Here is a 12,239-nt window from a genome sequence, read left to right as displayed (position 1 = left end):
CCGATGGACCACAAGAAAAACTCAATCCCAAGTTGCATGATTGTGCCCACGAAATGGTCCTCCTATGGTTTTATGTGTGTGGGCCAGTGCCACAATGTCATTATTCACTTCTTTTCTCATGTTTTATACCCAATTGGAAGAATATTCATGTTTTTTCCTTCTCCAAATATGAACTTACTTTAGATGCACTACTGGCGTGTCTAATCAATCACTAGTATGTAATTACTACTAATCCAATCAACAGAGGTATCATTCATTCATATTATGACATAACTGATCATTCAATCTATCACAAGTTGGACGGTTTAAAGTTACTCCATTATTGGAAAAATAAAAATAAAAATGATGCTTTACTATTAAATATTGGAGTACCTGATGCCAATGCTGTGACCATTAAAGATTCCTGCAAAAAATAGAGGGTGAGTATATACAGTTAAACCTAACAAGGACTAAAAACGTATGAACACTCATAATTCAAAAAAATAACACTACTAAAGGTGAATCATTTGATTCCACCACCTAGTCCACCAAGTACCAAAACATTTCCACTTCATTAGAGGAATTCTGTCTACTCCATTCACATAATCTTATATTCCATGCAACTAGATTAGGTTTTCTGCGGTCCAAGTAAATTGTTACTTTAAACAAGGAGCGGGGTAAATTATTTATATTCTGGTCACAATAACAATCGCTTCTTGGGCGGTAGTTACGGATGTAAATAACGCCAAAAAGTTTGAAACTATAATACGTACTTCACATTTCAAGACACTTTAACACGCTTTCTTATATTTTTTCTTGTAGATATTTTCACCCACTTTCTTTTTTTCCCATTTAGTGCTTTGTGGTTAGCATTCTCGAGTGTTAATTAACAATCTATATATTTCACAAATGGGCGAAACTTGCACCAGTATGCTAATTGACAAAGGAGGCGGCCGTATTCAAACAAAAGATTTATAACATTCTGAATTCATCCCGCCACAAATAATTTACAAGTTCACCCTGCGGAGAAAGCTAGAAAGTTTATAGTTTCCACTCCCTGCCCTTATCAAGATTTTGCTAGTCATTGTAAAAGCCAAGATTAAAACAAATGGTAAATCCTATCAATAGGTTCCTATAAAGCCACACAGTAACAACTACCCCGCAGCAAGGATCTTCAATGGCAGTGCCCCCGTCAATTTTTCCGTTCATTAGAATTTTTTTTTGGTTATGGCATTGGTAGCCCAAATTTCGATGTTGGTATTCAAACCTCAACATGTCAGAACAAGAAGGTCCATAAACAAACAAAAGGACACAAAATAAGTGAATGCTACTGCGAAATTATAATTCACTAGTACTGGGCCCAATCGTGCCTGTCTCAGCAAGTCATGATGTAACATATGATGTACTCCTATGGACTATCTTCCATTTCAGACATTATTTTAGATCGACACAAAAGAGATTTTTGTGTGTTTTTTTATCTAGTGGAGTATTGTTTTTCATTAGTAGGTTCCTTGTAGCAATCCGTTTCTAATTGTCAAAATTTATTCCAATGATGGATTTCATGGCCGACACATCTAACCGGCACAAATACGTTGACATTAAATGAGTTCCCAGCGGAGCATTTTTTCTTTCTTCCTTGGATTCTCGGACTTTTTTTTCGCTTATGGCACTTGCGTTTTCATGCCCGGAACCCTTAATGAAGGAATAAAAAATGAAGAGTATTCAAGTACAACTGACCACGATATACAAAAACAAATATGAAAATTACTGGGAAAACAGGTTATTACAAAGTTAAGGAGGGCAACATCATCATCATGTATGCCACCTAAAATTGTACTACTACACATTAGCAAGGAAGTTTACAAAAAAGTGTCAGTGTCCATTCTGCAACTTGAAAACAGAAAGAAACAGCAATATGCACGTCAATGCCCACAAATGCGTGTCTGATATAAATACCACATGCATGTCAGTCACCCAATGTTATTTAACACAACAAACAATGCTACAATTATGTATACTTGCCATGTGGCCTACACAAGGATGAAATCGGTTCGGTTGGTTTTTTCTCATTTTTTTTACTAAACCGAACTATCCGGTTTTCCTTTTTGTCCAAACCGACACCGACTATTTTGGTTGAAAAACAGCTCGGTTCCGTTTGTCGGTTTTGGCCGGTTTCCTCATAATTGCCACTAAATCGCAATCGTAATCAGTCTACACCCAACTGCGTCTTAGATTGCAATCGCAATCGGTTTCTGCTGACTCCGAACTTAAAATCTTCCAATCTACACGATCGAATCTGCAAATCACAGTGGGGCTTCTTTGTACGCGCAGAGGGGAGAGAGAGAGATCTCAAGCCATGGCTGATCTGTTCTTCAAAGGGAAGGGGTAGGAGGCGCTAGGTTAGTGGTAAGAGAAGTTAGGGTTTCGGGGTCTCCTGAAGTCGTTAGTAAAAACAAAATCGTAAATTAGTAAATGGGAGGAAAAATATCAATGTGGCCCCTTTAAAAGTATCAGTTAGGTTTGTCTCGGTTTAATTTTTCGCAAAACCGAACCCGAACTGAATTTAGAAATGAAAACCGACCCGACCATAAACCAAAACCGACCGAATTGACTAAAAATTTCTCGGTTTGGTCGGTCGGTTCAGTTTTTCGGTTAAAATTCACCCTAGGCCTACATCAGTGTACAAGATTCTCGTGTATCCCAAAATCATTTTTGAAAAAAAAATTGAGGGAGAAGCAAAAAATAGGTAGACATCATAGGTTTTTTTTTTTTTTTTTTTGAATTTTAGATATCATTACTTGAAAATTGGCTGAAAAGGAGAAGGTACAAGATTCTCGTGTATCCCAAAATCATTTTTGAAAAAAAAATTGAGGGAGAAGCAAAAAATAGGTAGACATCATAGGTTTTTTTTTTTTTTTTTTTGAATTTTAGATATCATTACTTGAAAATTGGCTGAAAAGGAGAAGGTACCAAGAACTTTATAATCATATGTTTACAGCTGTTTCTACCCAAGGTGGGATCGTAATGTCTGCGCTCCTTAGCTAAAAGGTTCACTTCTCTAATCCGACAATGTTCTTTTTTTTTTGGCGATAAAATTTTTCCATTATTATACAATACCAACGTACCATGTCCATACGTAATACTAGGGTATCTTAATCCAGACTTTGGGTCATCGTTCACCCTCAGCATCTGCAATTTTTCCGGTCTCGACTCATATAGGCTCTATTTGATCTCATGCTAAACCTGTGATCAATCAGACTCTTCTAACCATCTAGTTGACTTCAGTGTACAAGATTCTCGCGTGTCCCAATACCATTCATTTATATTTGAAAACAGTTCAAGGGAATAAGCAGAAAATAGGTAGACATCATTCCTTTTTTTCTTTTTTGGAGATTTAGATATCATTACTTGATTATAAGGAGAAGGTACCAAGAATTTTACAATCATATGTTTATGGCCATTTCTAATCAAGGTGGGAGTGGGATCATAACTTTCACGCTCCTTAGCTAAAGATTCATGGTGTCCAATGGCATTTTTTTTTGTCCTTTGACAATTTCAATTACTTATCAGTAATATTCAATCCCGAGATACAACATCCCTACATACTACTATAGTATCTTAGACTCCAGACTTATAGTCTCATCCTGTGGCATCGTAAATTCCGCCATTTGTCCAATCTCAACTCAAATAGGTTCCGTTTGATCTCATACTAAAACCAGTGGTTTGCTCGGAGATGAATCCGACTCTTCTAACTATCTAGTTGACTATCAGACATTACTAGATAGTTCTCCACGAAAGACTTGCCCATTCTTGAAAGAAAGCCCTTCAGTATTAGCCAAAGGAGAGAAGCAACAAAAAAGTTCCAGTCCCATCACGAATAAAGAGGTTTTGAGAGGCATAATTCTGCTACTTGTTGGAGGGATGCCAACCATTGGTAAGAAAGATACAGAAGAATGGATCAGTCAGCCGTTTTAATGAGTTTTCCAAAGTATCCACTGCTGACACTGAATTGCACAAAGACAAGTCCTAAGAAAGCGTAGCTATTTTCCAAGAATGCACTATGCACAAAACTTCTATTTCTACAAGTGAATGCCATGTTGGATGGAGGGATTACTAATAACATTGCTTTCAAATAATCCCCCAGTCTCTTGGTCGGCATGGAATTTCGGATGTCGGACACATTTCTCCCCTGTAGAGCCTACACGTATCTCATGGGAGATGGGTTTAAGGGGGAGAGAACTGTTCCACAAAGAATTATAATGGGTCTCACTCTTTATACCTTCTTATGCCATGTCCAACCAGATAGAGATGAAGCATAGTTTAAATCCAAGTTTTACTAGTCCTGGGATAAGAATAAGACACGGTATGCCCCTCCAAAGTTGGTGCTAAAAGATAACTGGAATGTAGGAGAAAAGAGATAAAAATAAGATATATTCAAGAAACAGCTCTATACCAGTGGGACAGCATGTAGATTTGACTTGGCAATGTGGCTCTAGCGATGTGCATATGATTTGAGCTAAGATAGCCTCTGTGTGTGGGAGTACGTTGGGGGGAGCGGAGGGCAAAAAAGCAAGATGGGATGCAGTACCACCACTTCACAGACTGCTATTCTAACAACTAATAATTGAATGTATTGGACCCAGAAAATTGAATTATCTATGCAATTTTCTAAGAAGGAACAAGATGGGATGCAGTACCACCACTTCACAGTGAGCTATTCTAACAAGGGATAATTGAATGTATTGGACCCAGGAGATTGAATCATCTTTTGCAATTTTCTAAGAAGGAGGGACGTGTCTGTGACATAGTGTCGAACAATTAGAGTGCATGAACCTATTCCAAACGCAATAGACCTAAGAAGCAAGGATACTGATAAGAAGAGTGCATTTCTGACACTTGTTGGACACTCTTGGATATCGTGTTGGACACTCATCCAATTGTTGAACAAACCAGACACTCTTCGGACACATGGATTTTAGTTTTTAACACGTCTACAATGTATCACTTTTTCCATTTTTTTAGTTCAATATGTCGAATTGTGCGTGCCTTTCCATGTCACATGTCCATCCTACTTAGCAAGAGAATTTAAGCATACAGCCTTTACAAATGGTGCAGCCCTTTTGAAGTCTAAACAGTGTTTCCATACTCTGTTTTGGTATTTTTAATAATCTACAAGAATATTTGAACCCCGAAATTGAAGTTGACAAAATATCGAAAATGTTTTCGCTAAGTTTACCTGAGAAAGGGTTTCCTGTTGCTTAGAAGTTAGAACCACATAAGCAAAGGACTATTGCTTGAGCAAGTGGCCCATTTGCAAGATGTATTACCAACCCAGGAGTTTTATGTACTGGTCATAACACATTTCTGGACTCAAAATGATCTCCTAGTCTCACATGAAGATCAACAAAATTTTGTGCTAAAATTCTTTCATGAGTCACATCATCATTTGAATTTAAGTATTACTATCACTTTACATCATCTCAGTTAATAGTAACTTTTCATAATGAAACTAATCTCACGAAGAGCCTTTTCTGTTGGAAAGTGTGAGTTATGCAATTCAGAATTAAAGCAAAACGTTTACAATCAATAGCCTACTGTATCACGATTTCCTCCATCTGTTTGAAGGATCTCATGCAACACATTTCAGCTATGTCCTTCCAATATGCACCATGCAACAAAGCACAATTTAAAGCCATCCCTCATGCTTATAGAGAAAAATGAAGTAAACAATAGCAACAATAAGATCACCTTTTCAAACAACTATAACATTAATGGAGAATAAACTGATATCCATACCAGAAGTTCAAGTCAAGATTTTGCAACAAACTACTATCTACCTGAGTGGCGCTTAGCTTTCCATCTCTAACCTGCTGTAGCATCATTTGAACTCTCCTTACCAGCACCGCAACACTCTTTACTCTTCTGTTTCAAGTCCTTCCGCATCTCTTGTTAGTTTCTTCACCTATACTTAAACACTTTCACTAGTTTCATTGCTTAAAGGTAAACCTTATGCAGAGTCAGAGATATAGAATCAATTTCTCGTGCCACCCCATATCAAGCAGCTGCGGATCTCCCCAATCTCTATTTCTGTCAATAACGATCAAATTTCCTAGTACAAAGGAATCGCCCAAAGTTTTTCTATTTGCGTTTTCCTTTTAGAAGTTAGTGATTCCTAATATCTACATCACCTTGTTTCACAGTATACAAACAGCAAGACTGTCTAAAGATCCAAATCCTCAGTTTCTAGCTCTGATATCTCCTTGATTCGAGGAAAACCAATTCTCTCCCCAGCTCTCCAGTTCTATTACCCAGACAGAGACTTGTTCAAGTTCCATTTAAGGCTTTGGTTCAGATAGACTAGGATGTTCCAGATATAGCTGAACACCAAGAGGTTCACTACTCATCGATTTAACAGGGGTTATTAATGGAGGTTGTAGCCACTGCTTTGTGTCTGTTGGGATCCATAACTCTGCATCCTTGCTTGTACTAGCCTGGGGGAGTGCACGGAAATAAGCTGTTATTTCCCACCTGCAATCTGTCAAAGGAAAAGGGCTTGGTGTCTCATTTCCATCCCAAAGCAATACAACCAACTGACAAAAAAGAATCGCAAACCATTTGACCAACTCTAGCCAATAATCAAGCACCCATGACTTGTTTTCTCACTAACAGAAAAATACAAAGCATTTAATAAATGCAAGTTTTAGAAGAAAATAGTTTGCTAGTATTGAGTCATAACCTGGTGAGAACTGTGCCCATAAACTTCAATAAGACTATGAATCAAGCAGCTGACTCTTAGCACTTACCTTGGGGCAAAACCTTTGTCAGTGTTTCTGATACTGGAAGCTTGATAAAAAACGATCGAAGAGAGAACTCTAAATCAGCTGCTTCCACCTTTGAGCCATAAGACTGGTTAACAGAAAGATTGAAAATAAATCTCTCCAACGGAATGTTCTCACTATCGAAGAAAATAACCGCAACTCTTTCCACCAATCCCTAGTAAACAAAAAAGGGTAAATTTGCTTGAGTAAAACCAAATGGCACATCAACCCACTACAGAGTGGTTAACATGGCAAGAGTGATTTAGAGTGCTATTGTGCAAGTGGTTTTCGGTATCAGACACAACTACAATAATCAGTTATTCCTCAGATAAATGCGAACTTGAGACAAGTACATGAAACCCCCTCCCATCGCACTCTGGCACCCTCAACTTGCCAACTATTAAAAGGAAAAAAAGACACTGTAGAAAAGAGAGGAGATGGAAAATACATTCAAGTGAGGAATTATAAAGTGCAGCTGTAAAACAAGTATGCCCTATAGACGTTTGTCAACAACTGGAAAATAGATCCTGCCAAAGAACCCGCAGAATTGAGCTGAAAATCAATGATCATATGTGAGCATTCTCCAATAAACTACGGCGGGATGTTTGAGTATATTTCGTTTTCCGGACAGATACATTGATATTACTTGTAACCGGTGCATTGCCTATATCTCATTTTCTGATTTTGGATGCATTAAATCAATAGCTTGGACTTGCCGATGCAACACTGACCAACTCAATGGAACAAAACCTGTTTCCAAATAATTAATCAATTTACGGGCTATTTAAATATTTTAGATTGACCCCATTGTCCCAAAATAAAAAATAAAACGATACAGCCAAAATTAAGGAAGTTATCCTCCATATGAACCAACCCCTCCCCTCTCTTACCACCCACATGCAAGTAGGGGAATACACTGCGTGATTCACCCAAACTTCAGTGACTAATGGTTAAGGAATCCTATCACTAAATAACATTTATGCAATGCCAGCTTACAAACCTTATTATGAGATAAACTGAACGTATTGCCGCTTTATAATTGGTTTTGCATGAAAATCAACCTTTGGATTAAGAACTGGAGGCGATCTTAGTTGAAAGATCGAACTAAGATGGCTTTCAAGGACAAGAATTGGGTTTAATTGGGCAGAAGACATTCTAGAGGAAATAAAATGGAATTTACACACCTTCTCAATGAAAGGAAGCAGCCCAGTGACGGCAGAATTGATGTATTCTCCAAGTTGAGGGTAGCGAGCCTTCTGAACCACTACATTCATATATCGCCGCCTTTCAAATGCACCTACTCCCATCATTTGTCAAACACAAAATGAATAAAAACACTTCGAGGTGAGACTACATAACATAGGACAACTAAAAGACAACAAATAACAAATCGTTAAGCGACCCTATTCGGGTTTTTCACTTTTAAACAATATGAAAGTAAGTGAATTCAAAACAGGCACTTTCTTGCTTTGAGGTCTCCACCTAAAAGGGATATCCAAAAAACCTCTTCATATGACACATTGACATTCACAATGCCTAGAAAAGATCAACTATAACCTTACATTCGTCTTTTAATTATCTGGAATATTAATTCAATGCAAGTGAATACATGCGAAAAGGGTTTGAAATAAGTAAGTAAGAAGATTCACCAGAAGGATATACTCCTTTGAGAAAGACAATGGAAGTGATGGCAGCCTCCAAGAATTCCACCAGAATACGAGCCGTCTGAGCTGCAGTTTGTAGGGAGATTTCATTTTAAGGTTACAAACACGGAAATTGTTGACACTCGCGATCCTAGTTCTTCAGAAAATACGAGAAAATTCGGTCAAGAAACAATTAGAGAGGGAGGACCAAACCTTGTGGAGATTGATTGTCTCTACGCTCCATAATACTTCTTGTCAGTTCTTCTTTTCGTTGTTCTTTGCTTAATTGGTAACGTGTAGCCAAACAGGAGCGAACCTGGTTTTGGTTGGAAGCTATGGTTCCCAGTGTCAAGAGAGAGCTTGATTCTTCGACCGATTACTGTGTGTGTGTGTGTGAGAGAGAGAGAGAGAGAGAGAGAGAGAGAGAGAGAGAGAGAGAGAGAGCTGCGTGGGGAAATTTGGTCCAAGGTCCTTAATTATACTAATGGCCCTTGTTGTTTCCAATTTGCATCAAATAGGTCTGCAATTTTTAAGCTGTGTCAACTAAGGACAAAAATCTATATTTCAAGCAAGTCCAGCAATTCCTTGGCATTGTCAATCATGTGGCGGATTTCATCCACAACCTTGCTTAGGGTTTTTGGCAGAAGTTTCAGTTTCAGTACGTAGCCAACTTTGCCATTCAGATCGGATACTTCTTGCGGGAGTTAGATATTCGAAGTCATAACATGGTTTTGAAAGTTGCGAAGAAATGCAGTTAAGAAACTAAGTGCAAATCTAGTATAACATATTTGCAGATAAGATAGATGAAACTTGGGTACTCTTGTAATGCAAAAAAGGTTGCATATGACTTTGATATGAATGTAGATATACTCGGAGTAAATTGCTTTAAAAATTGGGTTTTGTTAACGTATGCCCCCAGGCATATGATAGAAACTAGTATTCACCTTCATTAATATTTGTTTGTATGGAAAATCTAAACTTAAAACACTAACCATAAACTCTTTATTAATTATTTTGGAAAGGATCAATTTTTTCCATCTTGGACAAAAATACCCCTAATCAAATGAACGTCCAAAATAGCATTTCCGTTAACCCCAGCTATTTTCGTGGGCCCCGCAACCATTAAGTGCCAAAAGAGTGAATAATTAAAAGAAAATAACAAAACGTTAAAGGAAGAGCTGCTCGAGAAGGGGAAAAGCAGCTATTGAAGAAGAAGATGAATCTCTCCCAGACTTTTTCTCATCATATTACAACCAACTCTTCTTGCTCTCTTGAATTAATCACAGACAAAAAAATACTGTGAGGGAAGTTGTAAAATTTTGAAATCAAACTCTCTTTTTTTGTGGTAAATTATGAACTTTAACTCTGAAATCATACTTCAAAAAGAAGAAGATGATGATGAAGAAGATGAATACAAAAAGTCTGTCACTACTTCATTATGTTTTTCTCTCTCTACTCTACAACACACACATTGACTTTTATTCTCTGAGATTGAATCCACGAAACAACTTCCTTGTGTATTTAGATGACAGAACAACAAAATTGCGACGGAACGGCAACGGGCCTGACAACCATCACAACAGTATATAGAAACAGAACGACGATGACAGCGAGAGGGAAAATGGTGACAAGGTGGGTTGCAGCTGGAGATGATGGTACTTTAATCTTCAAACCCTAAATCCCAAATCTTTATCAAATCAATAAACAACCAATAAACCGATGATGGGGGACGACGACGGGGAAAGGGAAAACGGCGAGAGTTGATCGCAAAGAATTTGGTGGGGGCAAACATTTTTGGGAGAGAAAAAGGAAAATTATTTTTACTACTAATATGCAGAAATTTTTTGGAGGAAAATGTGTACTCCTATGTTTGAGTGGGGATATTTTTGTCCAAGATGGGAAAATTTGATCCTTTCAAAAAATAATTAATGAAGAATTTATGGTTAGTGTTTTAAGTTTAGATTTTCCATACAAACAAACATTAATGAAAGTGAATATATGGTCTCTATCATATGCCTGGGGCATACGTTAACAAAACCCTTAAAAATTTGGATGTGTTATGAATCATTAGTACTCCGTATCTTTTGCAGGAGGGACTTGTCAACCGAAGACAATATATCTAGTGGGACCAAACTGTAAAATTTTTGGTTGTGTTTGGTTGAGAGTTTAGTTTAATTTAGTTTTGGCAGTGGGTGGAGAGAGAAATAGGGTAATGATTGAAGATATGGGTAATGATTGGAGAGAGATAGAGAGATATGGGAAAGTAATAATTAAAAAAATAGGGTAATGATTGGAGAAAGAAATAGAGTAATGATTGAAAACAAAACTAAAACTAAAACTAAACCACTAACCAAACAAAGTTATATCTATCTCAAAGTCAATTGGCAATGAGTGGAGAGGTCCCAGATATTATTAAGTGATCACCCATTCCACTCCCAAGCAATGTGTGGCAATGAGTGGAGAGGTCCCAGATATTATTAAGTGATCACACATTTCACTCCCAAGCAATGTGGGATTCTATTTCCTTAACACAAGCTCTTCTACTCAAGGTATGTGCAGTCAGTCACATTATACTGGACAAAATCACATTATACTCGGGTGCGGGCGTGCACAGTAGAGAGAGAGAGAGAGAGAAAGAGAGAGAAGAAGGGGCATGTATAGCTGAAGAATGGGCCTTCAAAACGGCCCGTGAAAGACTTTTGGGCTCCAACCCCGTTTTTGATCCTTGGGAATTTCTTTCTATTAACCCATTCCATTCTATTTAAACATTGATGAGGGATGGTTTAATTATTTTACTGTATGTTTAAATTTTTTTTAAAAAAAAAAACAGGAATGCTTATGCTTATATATTGAAACAAAATTAGGAGCCAAGTACATTTTCAGCAGATAAGAAACACCTCTTTTGTCTTCTGGAAATTGGAACTTAGTACGTACAATAAGGAAATTGAAGGACATACAGAAAATGAAAGGAAAACACTACGTATTGCAACTTGGCTTCTTGTTGGAAGATCCACGACACACTAGCTAGCTTGTTCCTTTGCTCGATTGCATGATGTAATTAAGCAAGCAGAGATCAAATTTATAGAGATGATCGATGGTCATTTTAATTAAATCCAAGGGAGGAGCTAGGAGACGAGGCTAACTAGTACCTTCGATATATGCATGCATATCCAGTACTACTTTCTAGTATTTCCACGTAGCATGCATTGATATATAAATTCCCGATGTCTCTGAGAATGAAGATGATTGAGTCCGGGAGAGCCCATGGCCAACCCCAGAAATAGAGTCCAACTTGCAATAAAACCATGCATGCAATCCAATTACTACTAGTAGCTAATTAATTCTTTAATTAATAGTAATCCGCTTACACAACAACACTAGCTAATGAAATGAATCATCTAGCTGATCAATCGATCGATCGATCGAGGGACACTCGAGTGGCAGCTGGGTTGGGCACGGGTATTTTGGGGAGTTTAAACAAAAAAGGGATCGAGTTGGATGGATTAATTAAGTAAAATTAGCTTGTATGTTTCTTTCTTGGTGTACGTCTATCATTGTTTTCTGAAGATTTATCACACAATACTGATATTTAACTCTCTCTCTCTCTCTCTCTCTCTCTCTCTCTCTCTCTCTCTCTCTCTCTATATATATATATATATATATATATATTAATTTCACTTAATTTGTACCTAGCAAAATACTAGTAAGATTCTTCTTTCTTTCTTTCTTTTTTCCTTTACAAATACATCTTATTCCACACGGTGAAAGATTTATAAATATATAGGACATGACGAAGACA

General features: G+C 37.4%; 1 protein-coding gene across 1 annotated transcript; it reads right to left on the bottom strand.

Annotated features, from left to right (window-relative positions):
* Positions 1-5,728: 5,728 nt before the first annotated feature.
* LOC131321856 (DNA polymerase zeta processivity subunit) lies at positions 5,729-8,857 on the bottom strand. The gene is made up of 5 exons (XM_058352824.1): positions 8,654-8,857; positions 8,447-8,527; positions 7,982-8,094; positions 6,783-6,972; positions 5,729-6,514 (listed from the first exon to the last, which is right to left on the bottom strand). The coding sequence occupies exons 1-5, from the start codon at positions 8,682-8,684 to the stop codon at positions 6,315-6,317; spliced, it is 615 nt and encodes a 204-aa protein (XP_058208807.1). The 5' UTR covers positions 8,685-8,857; the 3' UTR covers positions 5,729-6,314.
* Positions 8,858-12,239: the final 3,382 nt, after the last annotated feature.

This window comes from Rhododendron vialii, chromosome 4a (genome assembly GCF_030253575.1).
Source record: "Rhododendron vialii isolate Sample 1 chromosome 4a, ASM3025357v1".
NCBI lineage: Eukaryota > Viridiplantae > Streptophyta > Magnoliopsida > Ericales > Ericaceae > Rhododendron > Rhododendron vialii.
The sequence above is the reverse complement of the archived record's forward strand: the minus strand, read 5'-3'. Positions and strand labels throughout refer to the sequence as shown.